General features: G+C 57.7%; 1 protein-coding gene across 1 annotated transcript in view; it reads left to right on the top strand.

Moving 5' to 3' along the window:
* Nucleotides 1-17729, top strand: part of VWDE (von Willebrand factor D and EGF domains) — a 39377-nt gene extending 21648 nt beyond the window's left edge. Inside the window, exons 12-31 of the mRNA XM_074267509.1 lie at nucleotides 719-927; nucleotides 1114-1997; nucleotides 2623-2759; nucleotides 4593-4748; nucleotides 5909-6013; nucleotides 6178-6292; nucleotides 6810-7060; nucleotides 7331-7502; nucleotides 8881-9179; nucleotides 9286-9372; nucleotides 10262-10675; nucleotides 11536-11971; nucleotides 12126-12251; nucleotides 12634-12729; nucleotides 13091-13186; nucleotides 13683-13778; nucleotides 15304-15399; nucleotides 16421-16516; nucleotides 16607-16702; nucleotides 17528-17729. Coding sequence (XP_074123610.1) covers nucleotides 719-927; nucleotides 1114-1997; nucleotides 2623-2759; nucleotides 4593-4748; nucleotides 5909-6013; nucleotides 6178-6292; nucleotides 6810-7060; nucleotides 7331-7502; nucleotides 8881-9179; nucleotides 9286-9372; nucleotides 10262-10675; nucleotides 11536-11971; nucleotides 12126-12251; nucleotides 12634-12729; nucleotides 13091-13186; nucleotides 13683-13778; nucleotides 15304-15399; nucleotides 16421-16516; nucleotides 16607-16702; nucleotides 17528-17646 — 4086 coding nt within the window. The 3' untranslated portion in view covers nucleotides 17647-17729. The remainder of the gene's footprint in view (nucleotides 1-718; nucleotides 928-1113; nucleotides 1998-2622; nucleotides 2760-4592; nucleotides 4749-5908; nucleotides 6014-6177; nucleotides 6293-6809; nucleotides 7061-7330; nucleotides 7503-8880; nucleotides 9180-9285; nucleotides 9373-10261; nucleotides 10676-11535; nucleotides 11972-12125; nucleotides 12252-12633; nucleotides 12730-13090; nucleotides 13187-13682; nucleotides 13779-15303; nucleotides 15400-16420; nucleotides 16517-16606; nucleotides 16703-17527) is intronic.
* The last annotated feature ends 283 nt before the right edge of the window (nucleotides 17730-18012 follow it).

Below are 18012 nucleotides of genomic sequence, written 5' to 3'. Positions count from 1 at the left end.
GCCTGATATTTCCTCCTATAAAATGAAAAAAGTAGAGACTCATTTTTGCTTTTTATCTCCTTGCAAAAGGTGTCTAATGAATGCTTTATTGGTTGGTACCAGTGCAGTCTGGTGGCCCATCTCTTCCTAGTCACTCTTTCCACAGGATGGATGGTCTCCTCCTCCAATCCTGCATGCGCATGCGGTCTTTTCTCCCCCTTCTCGTGCACGGATCATGGCTAATTTACAGCAGCCCGCTAGCACGCTCCCGTGCAAGCCCTTGCCCGCTGGCCACTTACAATCGTGAGGCATTGTCTCTATTCATAATACTCATACATCAGGAGACTATTAGTGTGAAATGCGCACGGGGAGAGTTATCTTACAGCTCGCTCTCAGTTAAATGAGGATCACTACTTAAGGAGGCCCCCGGGGAGCAGTGGAAAGGGGGGCTCGAGTTTGAGTCTTGACTCGGCCCTTTAAGCACCACCAGGCCTTCTTGGCTCCGCCCTCCAGGAAGAAAACAAGAGGTTGGGACTAGCCGGCCTTCTTCTGCCCCCAGGCCTGGGATGTGGCCGCTTTCCTTTTAAACGGCCCAAAATATGAAAGTGCCTCGGCGCTAAATATGGAGGCAAAAGCAAACGCAGACTCCCAGGGGTCACCATCTATCCTCCGCTTGAGCTCCGGCTGATCTTCCTCCCGCGCTTCTCTCCCTCCTCTGCTTCCGCCCCTGCGGGGCCAGGTCTTCTTTTCTTCCGGAGCCTTTGTCCGCGCCGACCTCAGTGAGTGGGGCATGAGCTTGACGGTGCAGTCCCCCGGCTCGGACTACGGGAGCACCCGCGGGCTCTGCGGCACCTTTGACGGAGACCCGGAGAATGACTTCCACGACAGACGGGGCGCCCCGCTGCGGGACCGCCCCGACCCCTATCTTGCTTTCATCAGTGAGTGGAGGTAAGGCGGCTGCCCTTTTCCCCCCTGAGATGTGTCAGTGAGAACCTGAATAGCGCGAAGCTTCCTCGAAGCCTTTAAAGCTCCCCGCCCCCCGCGTGGCCGCCTCTGCGCCGGTTCTTCCGCGGCGCCCCTCAGTAACCGGAGTTTTCATTTTATCCCGTTATCTCGCATGTTTGTCTCTGAAAGGCTCTCCCCGGGAGGGAGTTTGTTCGATGCGCTCCCGGCTCCTCCGAACTCTCCCGGGAAGGCCCCGTACTGCAGCTGTGCTGGAGCCGAGGCCGGATCGCGGTGGGCCCCGTCGGGGAGCGCTCCGGGCTGCGGGGCCGCCGAGCGCGTCCGGCGTCCCTCCCTCATACCAGACCTGGACGTGGCCGTGGACGCCGTCGGCGCGGACGGGCCGAGCAGAAGCTTCGGGAGGCGTTCGGCGAAAGGAGAAAAACATCCCGGTTCCTTTTCTCCAAGCCAAGAAAAATACGCTCGTCTCCCAAGCGTGGAATCGGCCGGAGCCTTCGGTCAGAAGAGCGGCAAAGCGGGGGGCCCCGCTCCCCGAGGAAGGCAGAGGAGAGCGCGCCTGCGGGGCCAGCTCCCCGCCTCTTCTTTCCCCGACCTCGGCGCCGCCGACCTGGAAGGCCTAAGCTATTTCTTCCCCGAGGACCACGCTCCGGACGCCCAGCGGGAGCTTGCGCCCTCGTGGCCCACGCCGTCGGGGCTGACGGAGGCGCGGGCGACCGAGGTCTGCGGCCGGAGGCTGGCCAACTCCAGCGTCGGGAGCGCGTGCGCGGGGTTCCTGGGCGACCGAATGGACAGCGCGCTGGCGATGTGCGTGAAGGACGCGCAGCTGAAGGACGACCTGGGCTGGGCAGACGCGGGGCTGGCGCTCCTGGAGAACGAGTGTGAGCGGAGGCTCTTGGAGGAGGGCGCGCACAGCCGGGAAGGCGGCGGCCGCGCCCCCGAGGACGTGCTCCGGGCGCTCAGGTGCCCGGGTTTGTGCAGCGGCCGCGGGCAGTGCATGGAGTGGGGCTGTGCTTGCTCCCCAGGCTTCAGTTCTGCCGACTGCAGCGTGTGGTCAGGTGAGTGAACGCGCCGGGGAATGGGCGCGGCCTTTGTCCTTTGGTTCTTTGAGGCGCGTGTGCATGTGTGTGTACATGTGTGCAAGTACAGGTGTGCAGTACAGGCATGTGTGCACTACCCACGTGCGATGAGTTGTAGGTACATGTGAGCGCACTATGTGCATATGTATGTGCGTGCATTTACATGTATGGGTTACATGTCCCCCGGCATCCGGCCGGATGGCTGGCATTGGTCAGGACGTGGCCAGTGGTCACTCAGGCTGCCGGACAGCCCGGCACCGCCCTCCCTACGGCGTTCCGGCGGTCGTTGTTCTCCCTCAGCCTCTTGGCTCCAAACTCCCTCCGCCCGGGAAAGAAGAACATGAAGAGGAGGCTTCTCAGCAGCCACAGAGAACGAGGACATGCCTGGGGAGAGCGCCGCCCTGGCGGTGCCCTTCGGAGCCCCCGGGGGATGCTGCACGATTCTCACCATTTGGCGGATTTCAGGAATCTAACATGACAAACGATCCGCCCCTGTCTTCAATAAAAAATCCACATTGTTTCAATCAAGCCCCTCGAAGTGTGTTTCTCCTGGAGAGTATTTAACCTTTCCATCCGTGCTTAATAATATACTTCTTCCCCCAAGACCAGGCCCCGGAAATCACGGAGCTGGAGAGGGCTGGCTTATGTGACATCCAGCTCAGCGGCTGCGCCACCGTGAGAGTTTTTGGCCGCGGATTCAGGGAGTCCGGAACCCCTAAATGTGAAGTGACCCTGCAGCAGGTAGGCCGATGACCTCCGGTACAGAGACCTGGAGAAGGGGGGAGGCTCCTCTTCCCAACTCGTCCTTTCTTCCCCCAGCTGCTAGTGTCCTTTCTCCCCTAATACATCCTGTGTCTTTCCCAGTCAAAGGTCAGCCTGTGTCCTCGGCACTTAACCCAGAGCTGGAGAAATGCTAATTGACTGGAAGAGGCAACTCTGGGCTCTCAAGGAGAACAGAGACACGCCCAATAACCTCTGAGGTTCCCCATCTTCCCCACGGCCCACCTGATTCCTTGCTCACATCCCATTCCACTTATAAAATAAACAAACTTACTTTAAGTCTGAGAGGTCATTGTTTCCAAGGGTGACTTGATCATTAAGATATTAATGGCTTAACATTGTTCTTATTTATCCATTGAAGCATGAACAGTTAGTATTAGAGTTTAATAGACCAGAGTTAGGTTGGAGTTTTTGACCCACACAGCCTTGGAGAACAAGCCAGCAGTATTTGGTAAAAGTTCCAAAGTGGTAAAATTTGGTCTATTGTTTGGGGAAAAGAATCCTTAAATAGCACGAGAGCTGTCCAAAAACGGGAGGTAGGAAATCTCCATGTAAGGGTTGGCTGGCCATTTTGGGGGTGTGGTCCATTGGTTCCTTTTAAACTGCCTCTGGCTTGGACTAGCTGGTCTGTGGGTTCTGTCTGACATTCTGAAATTGTTCTCAGTGAATCAAGCCAATCCATGGTGTCCCCCATGACAACAATATACAGCAAGAAAGGTTGTTTTTGGACAAAAACAAATAGGTAGATAAATAAACAAGTCAATAAGAACAATAATATTTAGAGACTGTGCCCTAACAGCCTGGGTGAATAAGCCCTGAATTTGTTAAGTTAATTTAGGACCATAAAAAGATGGGGATGGAAAAAGACAGTCGTGTTCACAGTGTTAATTTGAGGCAGTGTCCCTCTGGAGAATGTACACGGTCTTAATCGTGGCAGGATCCTATGAGTAACAGCAGGCGCCATATTAATGCCTTGCCAAGCCCAAACCCAATGGATTTGTGCCATTTGGGAAGGTACAGGAGCACTGATACTTTCTGGCCTCAGATTGCTCTCACTGCCTTCCTTCCAGGGAGTTTTCTTCTTTTTCTAAGTTTAAGGGAAGTGGAATGAAGAGTGACCATTGGTGTAAGAGGGGGATGGACCGAAGCATGATCCCATGTGCCCTGAAAGGGCACGAGGTCTCACTCAGGGTGGTGAAAGGGATTCACTGCCTGCTGTGTTCACTGTCCAGCTCCAGTTTCATGGCTTCAATAATCTGGCGCTTCCACTGTGGCTGTGGACAACTTTATGCTGGCTGGATTTTCTTAGTCTGGGATGGGGGGGCTCCAGTGGAGGCTCAGGTACTCAGCTGTTACTCAGCTGTCCGTGGTGGGTTCATCCCCTGTGTCAACAAAGCTGTCGCTCTGACTCAGGCTTTCGAGATGACTCTGTCTGCCCCATGCCTTCATCACTAGACATCAAGAGCCGACATTCTGTGTTTGCTGCTGAAAGCTTCGATAAAAAGTGACCACAATTTATATCAAATCTTGTCAAACTGTGGTCATCCTTTCCACCAGTTAGGGGGGAAAGTGGCCACCTCAGCAGTACTGGAAAGCATCAGATTCCCTAGTGTATCAAAATGATTGGGTTTTATTTCTTGATATAGTTTGGAAATAACATGCATTTATGGGCATAATGTGCCAGAACCAATCTAAAATCTTTTCAATTTAAAAATTCCATGAAGTAAGAACTGATTCTTGTTGGAATTTTTCCATGACTGAAAAGGAGAAATGCCATTCTTTCTATTTTTTTAGTATAATGGTAGCCAAGGGATCCCTGGAGCACCTGTATACACAGATGTCATCTTTCAAAACAGCACAACTGTCACTTGCCAGCTGCCTGCCCATGTCCAGAGGTTACCCACAATGGACCTGTGGGGAGATGGGCCAATTGTAAAGTGGCAAATCAAGGTAAAAAGATAATCACAAAAAAAAAAAAAAAAAAAAAAAACAAACAGATTTTTCTAAGTGATTCTCTGGTGAAACAGAGAATTCATTGACAAAAAAAGCAAATCCATCTTTTTAAAAAAAGCATTTTCCCCAATTACATGTAAAGACAATTGTTAACATTCACTAAAAAATTAAGAGTTCTGGGTAAGTTGGTCCAGTAGATAGGGCACCAGCCCTGAAATCAGGAAGACCTGATTTTTCCAGCTGTGTGACCCTGGGCAAGTCACTTAACCCCAATTGCCTCAGGGGAAAAAAAAGAGTTCCAAATTTTATTTTTCCCCTCCTCATTCCCTCCCTGAGATAGTAAGCACTTTGATAAAGGTTCTATGTGTGAGGCCATGCAAAACATTTCCATATTAATCATGTTGTGAAAGAAGGCACAGACCCAGAGGGAAAATATCATGGAAAAACTGCAGAAAGTGAAAACAGCACGCTTCTATCTGCATGCAGAGTCCATCAGTTCTCTCTCTGGAGACAGATAGAATGCTGGGAGTCCTTGGGGAGGGGCTTGGATCTTGTTTTGGGAAGAATAGCCAAGTCTTTCGGAGTTGCTCATCTCACAAAGTTCTGCTCCTGTGTACAGCGTGCTCCTGGTTCTGATCATTTCCCGTGCATCAGTTCCTGTTCATTCTTTCTAGCTTTTTCTGAGAATATCGTGCTGGCCATTCCTTATCACGGTGCTGTTCTATTACAATCATCCACCACAAGTGTTACAAGCACTCAGAGTCCCCATTTGATGGACACACTTTCACTTCTTTGCCACACAAAAAGAGCTGCTGTGAATATTATTTGGTACAAATAAGTTTTTTTTTTTTTTTTTCCCCTTGAAAAGCCCAACACATTTCTCTGTAAAATAAACTGGTGTGGTATTTATTACTGGGTCAAAGCAAGTTCTGCAGCCCGTGGGGCGCAGCCCCCCTGCTCTCCAGGTCAGAGTTCCAGCTCCACCAGCAGTGCCAGGGCCTCAGTTTCCCCACATCCCCTCCATCGCTCATCAGTTTCCTTTCCGGTCACCAGCCAACCAGACAGGTGGGAGGTGCTACCTCAGCTGCTCTCCCTAGCACTTCTCTGATCAGGGATGACTCAGGGCATCGCTTGAGACACACCGTTCCCTCCTTCAGGTTTCTAACGACGGCCATCGCTTCAGTAACCCCCGGATTCTGACGCTCTATGACGGGGCTTGTCAGACGTGTGAGCCCCGCGCCGAGGGGCGCTGCACCTTAAAGGTAGTCCCTTCTGGTGGTGCTAATGTTTCAGTCCGAGCCGGAACCGTGTAGGCTCCCGTGCCGGGTCTCCCCTTCCGACCTTGGGGCTCTAATGAATCTAGGAAAGCCCGCGAAGCTCACAGAGGGGGCGCTTTGCCCACGGATGCCGCTTCCTTTACCTTTAGGAAAAGCACTGCCTGGTGGACGGCCGCTGCTACGGCGACGGGGCGCCCAGCCCGACCGGGCCGTGCCGGCTCTGCAGGAGCGACCTCTCCAGATGGACGTGGTCCGTGTCCCCAGGTACGCCGCTCCCCACCGAGGGCCCTGGCCGCCCAAGCCCGGAGGCCGGGGGGCGGGGCCCGTGGGGGCGGCCGAAACCGCCGTGTAGGGGGCGACTTCCCGCCTCCACGGCATCCTGCCCCTTTTTACTGACGAAAGCGGGACCAGAGGCGCCCGCCTGCCGTGGGCGGCCGGAATTGCCCAAGCTGATTTTCCGGGTCGCTAAGCCAATGCAGGCTAATGGCCGGCGGGGCTCCCTGCCGGGCGAACGCCCTTCCCACCCCGGCCTGGGAACCCGAGGAGCGGGGACGGGGGGAGGGGGGGAACAGGGCCCGGGCCCCGACGCCCTTGGGTGGGGTGGGTACGACAAGCTGCCCGATTCCTCTCCCTCCTGCTTCTCAGGGGCTCTGGGGACACAGGAATATGGGGGGCCCGGGGGAGAAGGGCCGCCGGCCCAGGTGAGCCCTAAGGATTCCGGCCGGGCCCGCGGCAGAGCGGGGAGATTCCCAGCAGTGAGGGGGTGTCCGCTCCGCCGCAGATAACCGGCCCCCCGTGTTCCACGAAGCCCCGCGAAGACTCTGGACGTTTTATGGCGCCAACTTCACGCAGCGGCTGCGGGCCACCGACCCGGAGGGCGCCCCCGTCTCCTACGCGCTGCGCTCGGGGCCCCGGGCCGCCAGCGTCTCTCCCGGGGGCGTCCTGCGGTGGAAAGCCCTGTCCTGGGGCGCGCACACGTTCGCCGTCAGCGCCGCCGATGACTGCCACGCCGAGACCACCGTGACCATCGAGGTAGTGGGGCCCTTCCCCAAGGGCCAGCCTTCCGCCCCGGGGAGGTCCTCGGGGAATCTGTCCCCATCTTACAGGTGTGGAAACTGAGGCTCCGTGCTCAGGGGGACTTCAGCAGCCTCCCCTCGCGCCACTTAACATGTGCTCTCTTTTCTCCGGGGGAGTTTAATGAGAATAAACCCCTCGTGGCCGCGGGTCAGAGCGGCCCCCACGCTGCCAGCTGGCCCAGGCCGGGGGCTGAAGGATGAGCGGGCCGTTTCCTTGCCTCCACAGGTGTCCGTGAAGCCCTGTGACTGCCAGAACGGCGGCTGGTGTGTGCCCCGCGGGGGCGGCCCCCCGGCACGCGGGTCCAGGTTTGAAGGCCCCGCCTGTGGCGCAGACGGCTCGGGCCGGTGCAGAGAAGCCCCGGGCCAGCACGCCTGTGAATGCCCCGGGGGGTGGGCGGGTCAGTGCGCTCTGGCGGTCTCCTTGGAGGGAGGGGCGGGGAGCTCCGTGGGTAGTTTCAGCCCCGCCTCCTGCCTCCTACACCGGGAGCTCGAGCTGACCTTGGCCTGGGGGATGCCCAAGGCGCTTGGGAGGAGCAAGAACGCCCCCAAGTTTTGGAAATCTAAGAATGCCGGAGGAGCGCCAGCCCCGGCCCGAACTCCCGCGGGAACCCAGGACCCGGGCGCCCTGGGGGGCAGAGAGAGGATGCATCGGGAGGGGGGAGGGGGGCAGCGGGTGGGGCCCAGCCCTGGAGTCAGCAAGACCTGAGTTCAAATACAGCCTCACACTGAAAACCACATGATCGGGGCAAGTCGCCCATCTGTTAAATGGGGGCACAGCGGAGAAGGGATGCGCAGAGGGCCAGAACTCGGGAAGTCTACTTGAAGCAAGGTGCTAACTCGGAGGAATTGATGAGCCCGTGGTTAGCCCGTGTAGCCTGGTGACTGATAGTTCTCGGGTTCAGTGGGATTGAGGCGTTAGCTCAGTGGAATTAAGATACTGATTCTCTGGTTTACATGCACTTAGTAGTTCCACAAGGTCCTCACCTTGGAGGATGCTCTTGTAATAGAGTATATGAGGCAACAAGGACTGGGGGGGAGACATTCCACCCTCCTGGGGGCTCTCCTGCCTCCTGCCCTCCTCCACGAGACCTAGACCGTCCCGAGGGCCTCCTAAAGGGCGGGAGATGCAACGTCTCTCTCCCGGTCCCGTTGGCCCTTATATGCCCTATTACAATCACATCACTACAGTGCACTGAGCATGTGTGAACTAGAGAACCATGACGTCACCCTGCTGAGTACTAAGTACTTGTAAACTAGGGAAGCGGTGTCTCTTCAATCCCTCTGAGGTCACCCCCCCTCCCCCCAGCATCCCCCCAGGATCCGACGAGACTGAGCCACAGCAGACTCCACGGGAGAGAGTTCTCCCTGGGACAGGGCCAGGAGACTGAGTCCTGCTTAGAAGTATTTTGTGCTGCATGAAGCAGCACTTATTGAGCACTTACTGTATATAAAGCACTGAGGACACTGGGGAGAGCGGGCCTGCTCTCTGGGAGGGGGGCCGGGGAGAGGGCCAGAAGGGGATTCAGGAAGGTGGGTTTGACCCCAGCTGGGTGGTCCAGGCAGAAGCCGTTTCCCCAGCTCAGTTAGTGCCTCTCATGCCTGACCCCTGTGCCAGCCTCTGGGCCGGGCTGGGGATGCAAGGAAGGGCAGAAGGAGAAAGTCCTTGTGACCAGCTGTCCATACATGTAATACGGAGTGGGATTGGCTGGAGAGGGGGAGGGGGGAGAACCGTCCGCTTATCGGCGCTCCCCCTCACCTTTCTCCGTTTCACCCCAGGCACAAATTGCCAGGAAGACGTGGACGAATGCAGGTCCCGCCCCTGCCTCCCCGGAGGACGTTGCGTCAACGTTTTGGGCTCCTATCGCTGTGACCCGTGTCCTGGAGCCGTCCACGGCGCCGGGCAGGCGTGCCAGGGTAAGGGGCTGCCTCCGAATGCCGCTCTGCCCCACGGAGGGCTGGGCACCTGTTGGGCAGGGTGCCATGCGGCGATCTCCAGCACGCGAGGCCGGGTGTCTCAGTGCCAGGCGCTGGGCTGGGATCGGAAGCCCCGACTCTGGTTCTGCAAGCACTTCTCAGCCGGTTCCTTGTCTTAAAGTGAGAAGGACGACCCAGGAGCACTGGCTCTGCAGGGTGGGGCGCCGCTCCCTGCATTTCGAGCCCTGACCCCCAGGTCCCTTGCAGGGGAAACCGCGCTTGGGAGCCAGCTGCCTCCCCACCCCGCAGGCCCCAAGGACTCCGAAGAGAGAGAAGCTGGCCGAGGTGCTGCTGGTGAGTTGGGGGATCCCTGGGGGCTCCTCTGCGAGGCCCCCAGGCCACGATCTGGGCTGCTCCAGCTCTGCCGGCCCGGGGCAAGAAGGCACCCCCGGCATTGCTCCTTCTCTTCATTCTGTTGGAGAGGAGCCTGGGGGGAAACGAGCATTTATTAAGTGCCTACTAGTGTCAGGCGCTGCATGAACTCTCTAGAAGGGCAATCTCCTGGGGCGCTCAAACCACCTGGGAGGGAGCTGCTTTGATCCCGTTTCACACCTGAGGAAACTGAGGTAGAGCCGGAGGGTCTGGCTCAGGCTCCGGCAGCCTGTGAGTGTCTGCGGCTGGATTTGAACTCGGGTCCCCCTGACTCCAAGCCCCGCACCCCTTTCACCGAGCCCCAGCTGCTCCCTGAACAAAGAATGGGAAGATTGGAGGTGACTTTAGAGGAAGAATTGGGAAGTCACCGGATCGGAGGGAGCTGGATGGCCCCGTTTCACAGACGGGGGGACGGAGGCGCCCAGAGGGAGGTGATGGGCCCGTTGTCACAGAAACAGGCATTTCTCGGGGGCCTTTGGTGCAGGGGGCTGTCCCGTCTGGATGCAGCTCTCGCCGCTTTCTGCTTTCTCTTCCCAAGGCTCCCTTTGGTCTGAGAAGATGAGGAAGAAGGGAGCCTCTCTTCTAGCACTGCTGGCGGGTTCCCTTGGGCCCTGCTGGGGGAGGAGGGGGGGTCACCGCAGAGGGAGGGCGGCGGGGCAGCGCGCCCAGGCTGAGGGAGGTCGCTTGGGGTCTTCCTCCGAAGCCCCCGGTGTCATTGGGCAGGGGCCCGCCCGCGCCACCCTGGGGACATCGGGCAGCTGCCTGGCCGGCTTGAAACTCGAACTTACTCCCTGCCCGGGGCTTTCTGTAGCTGCTTCGGGGAAAAACTGTTCCCCCAAGCGCCACAAGAGGGCGGGCTTCCCCCGAGGAATCTCCCCCGAGGCTCCGTCCCCGTTTCCGCGGAGATTTAAGGCGGGAGGCGCGGGCTCCGGGCCGGGAAACTGAGGCTCGGAGGCTCCAGGCCTCTGCCCAAAGCCGGGCGGGGCAGGGGAGGCGCGCCGGGAGTCCCGGCCACTGCGGCCTCTTTCTGCGCCTCCTTCCACCCGCCGGGGCTCCGGGTTTGGACGAGCCCCCACGCAGGCAGGCGGTGCGGACCGGGACCTGGGGCCGCCCTGGGCCGGAGGCTGTGGGCGAGCTCCCGCCGGGTCTGGGGGGCGGCGGCTGCGGCTCCTCCCGCCCACGGGCCCAGAACGCGCTGCCCTGGGCCCTCCCCGTGCCCGCGCACGCTGGTCCCCATCACTGAGGGACGGCCATCTCTCCCGGGGGTCTTTCCCCGAGGCGGGTCTTTGAGGGGGCTCCCCCTCCCTCCCCCGCGGACGGCTCCCCCTCCCCCAGACTCCCCTCCCCCGCTGACGCCCCCCCCTCCCCCAGACTCCCCTCCCCCGCTGACGCTCCCCCCTCCCCCAGACTCCCCTCCCCCAGACTCCCCTCCCCCGCGGACGGCTCCCTCCAGGCTCTGCCACAGGGAGAAGGGGGAGGCGTGCGAGGGCTGGTGGGCGGCCGGACTTTGCGCGCCCTCCAGGCTTAGGCCGGGCGCAGGGGGACGGACTTTTTGGCTGTCCCAGTTCCGAGACTGTCCGCCGCTGGCGGGGACGTTTCTGGCGCTTTGATGTTTTCTAGACCTTGGCTCGTTGGTCAGTCCCAGGGCTCCTGGCACACAGTAGGTGCCTAATAAACGCTCGTTGGCTCGCCTTACCCAGCTGTAGCGCTGAGCCTGCGATCCGCAGCCACGTCTGGGCACCGGGGAGGAAGTGCAGGGTTTGGGTGTAGGACAGCGAGCCTAGCGCAGCCCGGGGGACAAGGCGCCCATCTCCGCCCTCAGTCCGCTTCCCGGTGAACCCTGCGCAATTACGCCTTGGGCTGCCGGTTCTCCCCCCCCCCCCTGTGTTCTTGGGGGGGGCGCGGAGGGATGAGTCTGGAAGGAACTCTGCCCACGTTAAGGGCTTCGCTGAAAGCCGGGTTCCCCTAAACACTCCCCGGGTGTTCCACGGAGTCCTTAAGGGAGCTCCGGCACAGGGCGTCCCCCAAGGTCTCTGGGGGGGGATTCCTGTAATTTCAGCCGGAGCTTCTGGGCCCTCTGCGCAGCCCGGGGCGCTCGGAGTCCCCAGGCCGCCGTCCCCTGAAGAATCCCCGGCGGTCACCAGCCGTGCTCCCGGGGCGTCCCCGTCCCCGCCCCTTGTGGCTTTGGAGGCTGCCCGGCCGGCCGTGCCCCCAGCCGTGGACGGCAGCAGCCCGGGCCCTTCCCCAGCGGCCTCCGGGACCCCGGACAGCCTCCAGCATGAATCGGGAGCCGGTCCCAGCCCGGTCTCGGCGTCCCCAGCACCGCCCAAGAGGGACCAGAGCTCCCCCCGACCCGGGGCGGCCGAGCGGCTCCCCTGTGCCGACTCCCCCTGCTTCCCCGGGGTGCCCTGTGCTTCAGCCCCCGACGGAAGCTTCTGGTGCGGCCGCTGTCCCTTCGGATACTACGGAGATGGGGCGCAGTGCAAAGGTAGGATGGCCCAGCCCGTGGCGCCTGCCCCTGGTGAGCAGCTGCGGGATCTGTGCAGGGACAAGCCTTGGGGGGTGGCAGGAGTCCGGAGCCCCTGCATGATGCCGGGCTGGCCTCCGCACCAGGGCGCTCTATCCCAGACCTCTGGGAGGCAGGCTCTTGGGGTGATTGCACCCCTTTCCTATAGAGGAGGAAGCTCATTTAGAATTTAAATTGCTCTCCGGCTGGGGGCACCGTGCTGTTTCACCTTGTACCCAGTTGTTCGGCATCGGGAGCAGTGGGTGCGAGGAAAGTCCTAGACGTGGTGCCAGAAGTGGGCCCCATCACACCTCGCCCTTCCCGGCTGGGGGACCGGAAGCAGCTGGAAATGGCAGCTCTTGGACTGGGCCTCTGAGTCCAAATCCGGCCTCGGTCTGCTTTACAGCAGGAATGCCCGACTAATAAAAACCGAAGGGACCCTTTTCATTTGACAGCAGTCACTTGATGCCCTTTCTGCTTTCCTCCTAATTAAATTAACCAGCCGCCCGGTCTGGGAGCAGGGCCCCTGCTTGGCCCAGAGCCTGAGACCCCACTTCCCATAAGGAAACTGGGTCTTGGCAGGAGAGGAGTGAGCCAAGCTCCCACCGGCCCTCCCCTCCGACCCCCCTCCCCAGCCAGGCTTTTTGGGCCACATCCCCTCTCCTTCTGCTCCCCAGCCATCTGCAGGCACCCCTGTGGCCAGGGCATGGAGTGCGTGCGCCCCAACGTCTGCAGGTGCAAGGCCGGCTTCTCTGGCCCCAGCTGCCACACGGGTAAGTGCTGTGGGGAGGGGGCTGACCCGCTGCGGGGGAGCCCAGCCACCTCTAAATGCCCCCTCCCTATATCACAGCTCTGTCACCCCAACTGTAAGAACCACAATAAGTGCATCAAGCCTGGGGGCTGCTGGTGTCTCCCAGATTCCACAGGTGGGGGAGTTACCTGTGAAGAAGGTGGGGTCCGTGGCAGGGCAGAAGTGCCACTGTTCTCTTCCCCTTCCCACATCCTGCATTTCTTGCTCGGCCATGACCCTCGGGCCTGTTGCATGTCTACTAGGTCATTGTGGGTCTTGCGTCCAAAAACCCTTGGAAATCCCTGTTACTAATGATTCCCAGTAACTGCCCCCTCCATCCACAGCCTTCTGCAGCCCACCCTGCCAGCACGGGGGGTCGTGCTTGGCTCAAAATCTCTGCTCATGTCCCTATGGCTTCGTGGGACCAAGGTGTGAAACAGGTAACGCAGAGCTCCTGGCCTCCGCAAGGCCCATCATTCCCAGGAAATGCGGGGTGTTGAGTATTTGCTGTCTGAAGTGGGGGACCACGGGGGCTCAGGCGGAGGACCCTCAGAAGGGGCCGAGAATTCAGCGTCTTCCCGTCCCTCCCCCTGACCCCATCTCGGAGAAGAGCAAGTCTGAATAGGAACCATCCCCTTCTCATGTTTGGTTTGGGCAGCCTGTAATGTAAGCACAGGCTTTTTCTCAGTGACCCATGATTTCCCCTCCAAGTCAGTCACCTGGCACTGATTAAGCACCTACTATGTGCCAGAAAATGCACTAAGCACTGACACAAAGGTAGCCAATGGTCCGGAGCGCTTGGTAAATGGCCTAGACCCCGTCCAGCACCCCGTAGTGTCTGATGGCCCAGCCTGGAGCTGGAAGGTCATCCCTGATATGTAGCACAAGCCCCCGAACTGGGCGGCTCCCACATTTGTTACTCTCTCCCTGTCCCAGCCGTCTGCACCAAGCACTGTGAACACGGCGGGCAGTGCCTCGCTCCCGACATCTGCCAGTGTCAGCAAGGATGGTTCGGCCCTACCTGCGCCACAGGTAAAACCCAAATCAACCCATTTCCTGGGATCCTGGGCCTGATGTCAAGGGAGATGAGCAAAGGCAGAGGCTGAGCCTCCAGTTTCAGATCAGAAGCCTCATGCCCCTTCCTGCCTTCCTCCTCTCCCTCACCCTTCTGAAATGTCCAAGACCTGAAGGAGCCCATTTTAGAGGAAGTAACGGCAGCTGTGGGGACCAGATTCCGTCACCAAGACAGACAGAGAGAGAGAGAGAGAGAGAGAGAGAGAGAGAGAGAGAGAGAGAGAGAGAGAGAGAGAGAGAGAGAGTGTCTGTGTCTGTGTTTGTGTCTGTACAAGTGTGAAAATAGGAATAGGCAGAAGTATTTGCAAATTTGCAAAGTCTTGTGAAGGCTGAGACCAAAGTCCTCAGACAAGGGATGGGCCCCATGAGGCTGACCTTCCTTTCCTCGACATGGGGGACTCGCTTCTGCCTTTCCCGCCCCTCCGGGGTGTCCCGTCTGCCTTCTCCCTTGGATTCCTCCACCAGCTCTCTTATTTAGCTGTGTCAGGGCTTCCTCGGCAGAGACACTGGAGTGTTTGTCCTCGGCCTTCTCTGGCTCATTTTGCAGATGAGACAAGCAAGGTGAAGTGACTGGGCCAGGGTCACAATTAGTAAGCGTCTAAGGCTGTATTTGAGCTTAGGGAGCTCAGGAGATGAGTCTTCCTGATTCTGGGCCCTGCTCGGAGGGCCATCTAGCCACCTCTTCATTAGTGGACATGGTAATGCATTGTCTCTTTCATGCACAATCATGCCTTGTCTTTAAGGCTGTTCTTTCCTGGATTGCCTACTGGAAAGTCTCCATTTTCCAAGCTTCCCACAATGTTACTTCCCAGGTCTTCCTTATACTTTATTGCATTTGGGACATTCTCTTTGTTCTCTACATTTCCTGAATTTGAGACATTCCCTTTTCTCTCTACATTTCCCATGCCCCCCTCCCCTAAAATTTCAGGTTTCACAGATCGCTCAGGGCAGAATGAATGGGAAGCCTCGTCCTGGCTCTTCCCTGATGTGATTCTCCCCCCCTCATGGTATCATATTTTCCCAATTGCTCTGCTGCCTTATTGGTTTGTGTTCAATTTAAGGACCACTGCAGCTCCGTGACATCCATTACCTCTATTAGCTCCAGCTGTGGGATTTCTCCCGATATTTCCGTTATCTTTGTTTTGCCCTGGTCATCTCCCCGCTGAATCTCAGCCTCTCACTCTCTGCTCGTTTCTCCAATTAAACAAGGTCATTTGGAATTCCAATCCCACCCTCCATGTTCTTAGTGTAGTCTTATCTATAAAATTAATGAGCAAACTTCCTCCACCATTATCTAGTTATTTTATTCGTTGCTTTTTATGTTCAATAAAGCCAAATTAATTCTCAGTTATGGCCTTTACTTGTGGCGAAAATGAAGTATTTCATTACCCACCGCTAGCTACGTCCGTTCAGTTTTCTTTGTCTTTTTATTTTATTTTTTCCTGTGACGGAGTGCTGACCATCTCTCTCTCTCTGTTCCCAGCTTTGTGTGAGCCAGTGTGCCTCAATGGCGGAGTCTGCCATAAGCCAAACAGCTGCCTCTGCCCCACTGGATTCTTTGGCTCCAGGTGTCAGAATGGTAACCCGAATTTCCAATTTTTTTAAAGTGTTGGGTTTAAATACAAGAAATCTGGGCAAGTATTGTGAAGAGGGACCTCACCTGACATAGATGGGAGGGTTTTTGACGTAGCTGAGGGACGCCATGACGAATTTAATTTTCAAGGAAAACGTGACTAATGTAATTTTTCTCATTTCTAAGCGTCTCGCCCCTACTCCATTAAGGCCCCTCGCCATGCTGAGATTCGGGGATTCCCTCGGCAGCTCCCATGACCTGCTGTGCTGGGATGAATTTGGAATTGGGCTTATGCTCACAATTTTTTCACTTAACTGGTTTCTGCCGCGCTCTGCAATACTGAAAATTTCCACTTTCATGGTAGGAGAGCCGGAACAGTGAAAAGGGAGCTTTTAAATGACTGATGAAATTTAATTAAAAACTGGATTCTTGGTCTCAAGATATCCATATAGATTTTGCTGAGTTGGAATGGAAATTTTGAGTGAATTTCCCATCATGAGTTGAGACTTCCAGCAGTTCCTTTTATGACGTACTCCTCTGTTTCCATTTCTGGTCTGGCTCGGAATCTGACGCAAGATTAGAATTCCAGGGACTTTATTTTATTGGAGAAATGAGTCAGAATCAACTGAGTGAAAAGAATGCTTTCATTTCTCCCTACACTATTCTCTCTGACGGAGGATTACAGGATCCACATGTATTGTGGACGTGGGAGCCATGTTTTCTCTGCTGGGTGTAGGGTGCTAGAGTTACCATCCCATGTCCCAGTGATAATGACCCGCCGTTCCAGGCTCTTTGATGCACACTCTCATTGGTATCCAGGCGACTGGGAGACTAGAGGGATCCTTGGGTCCCTTACAGAGAGGAGGAAGCTGATGGAGAGACCGGTCCGCAGTGGCCCCTGCCCGGTCACTCTTGGCTGGAGGCTTGGCGCTCTCTTTGCCACAGGACCCGGCTTGCCCGCTGTGGGAAGGCGGCCTGACACACCTTTCATGCTCACCATCTGCTCGTTTTCCATTGGCTTCTTTAGCAATCTGCAATCCTCCCTGTAAAAATGGCGGCCAGTGCATGAGAAATAATGTGTGCTCCTGCCCCGAGGGGTACACTGGACAGAGATGCCAGAAAAGTAAGCCAGGGGGGAAGGAGCCGGGGGGGGGAGAAAGGGGCCAGGGCCCTTGGGCACAGCCGGCCACCAAGAGCTGCCTCTTGCCCTCAGGCATCTGTGACCCAGCATGCATGAATGGCGGCAGGTGTGTGCGGCCCAATGTCTGCTCCTGCCCATCAGGGTGGCGAGGGAGGAGATGCAGCTCGGGTAAGAGGGCTTCTGGGGAGACTCCTGGGCCAAAGGGGCGTTTCCCGCCATCTTAGTCTGGCCGGCTTTGCACCAAATTTTTCCGCTTCTTGGGGGGGGGGGGGAGAGAAGCAGCCCTCGGCCTTCACTTCTGGGTACCATTACCAGTGAGCCATGCTCCCTCTCCCAGAAGTAAGCCAGCCTCTTCAGGGTGGTGGCTAAAAGGGGGGCCGGCCTCCAGGGCTGCTCTTCCCCGGCTGTCCCCCAGCGGCTCACAGGGTGAGAGTGACCAGCACGCCCCCCTCCGAGAGACCAGCTTAAAAAATCGAGAAACTGACCTCTCTAAGTCAATCAGTAAACATGTCAGGGCTGGAAATCCAGCAGAGGAAAGGGAATCATGGATCCCGACTGACACAGCAAGCCTGGCACGGCGATCCTCGATAAGAGCACCCTCTCGGTGCTGCAGGGAGGCCACAGGGAAGACGCTGGGGAGGACTAAAGGGAGGATCCCAGGGAAGAAGGGCAGCTTATTCAGCCATGTGGGTGGAGCAGTAGAAGGGGTGCTGGATTCCAGGTCAGGGGAGAGCCTAGGTTCAGACCCAGCACTTGCATACTCTGTGGGCCTCAGTTTCCCCTTCTGACCTCAGATGTGGCTTCCAGCCCTAGAGCTAGGAACCTTGACTCCCAAAGGGGGTGAGGGGGGATTCTCTATTGGGCACCCCCGGGTGGGGAGCCCCCGATGCTTCTGCTCCATGTCCCAGGTCCTAGGTGGGAAGAGTTGGGAGCAGGCAGCCTCCTGGGCGTCCCCCTCCCACAGGGATGACACAAGAACCCTGTGTTTTGCAGCCCTTTGTGATCCAGGGTGTCTGCACGGGGGCACATGCGTCCTCCCCAACGCCTGCGCCTGTCGGTCTGGCTATGCTGGAGCCCTGTGTGAGAAGGGAGGTCCGGCTACCCGCGTGTGAGGAGGCCATGGAGCGGAGGCTCCCTTTAAGGCTACCTCTTGGATCCCCAGAATTTACAACCCCCCGGGAGTTCTCATTTGAAAGTGGAGGAAACCCAAGGCCAGGGTCCCAAAGCAGCACAGGGCAGAACTGGTCTGAGCAATCTTGTCCAGAATTGGGGCAGCCACTGGGGCAGCTGGGTGGGGTGCCAGGTCTGGAATCACCAGAGTGAGGCATTTGGCCGTCTCAGCCTCAGTTTCCTTGTCTGTAAAATGAGCTGGAGGAGGAAGTGGTGAAGGCCTCTGGCGTCTCTGCCAAGAAAACCCCCAGCAGGTCAGAGTTGGGCACGACTGAAATGGCTGAAGAACAAATCATGGTCTTTCCGGG

Source organism: Sminthopsis crassicaudata, chromosome 5, assembly GCF_048593235.1.
Source record: "Sminthopsis crassicaudata isolate SCR6 chromosome 5, ASM4859323v1, whole genome shotgun sequence".
Lineage (NCBI taxonomy): Eukaryota > Metazoa > Chordata > Mammalia > Dasyuromorphia > Dasyuridae > Sminthopsis > Sminthopsis crassicaudata.
Note: the sequence above shows the minus strand (reverse complement) of the source record. Positions and strands in the feature narration are given on the sequence as shown.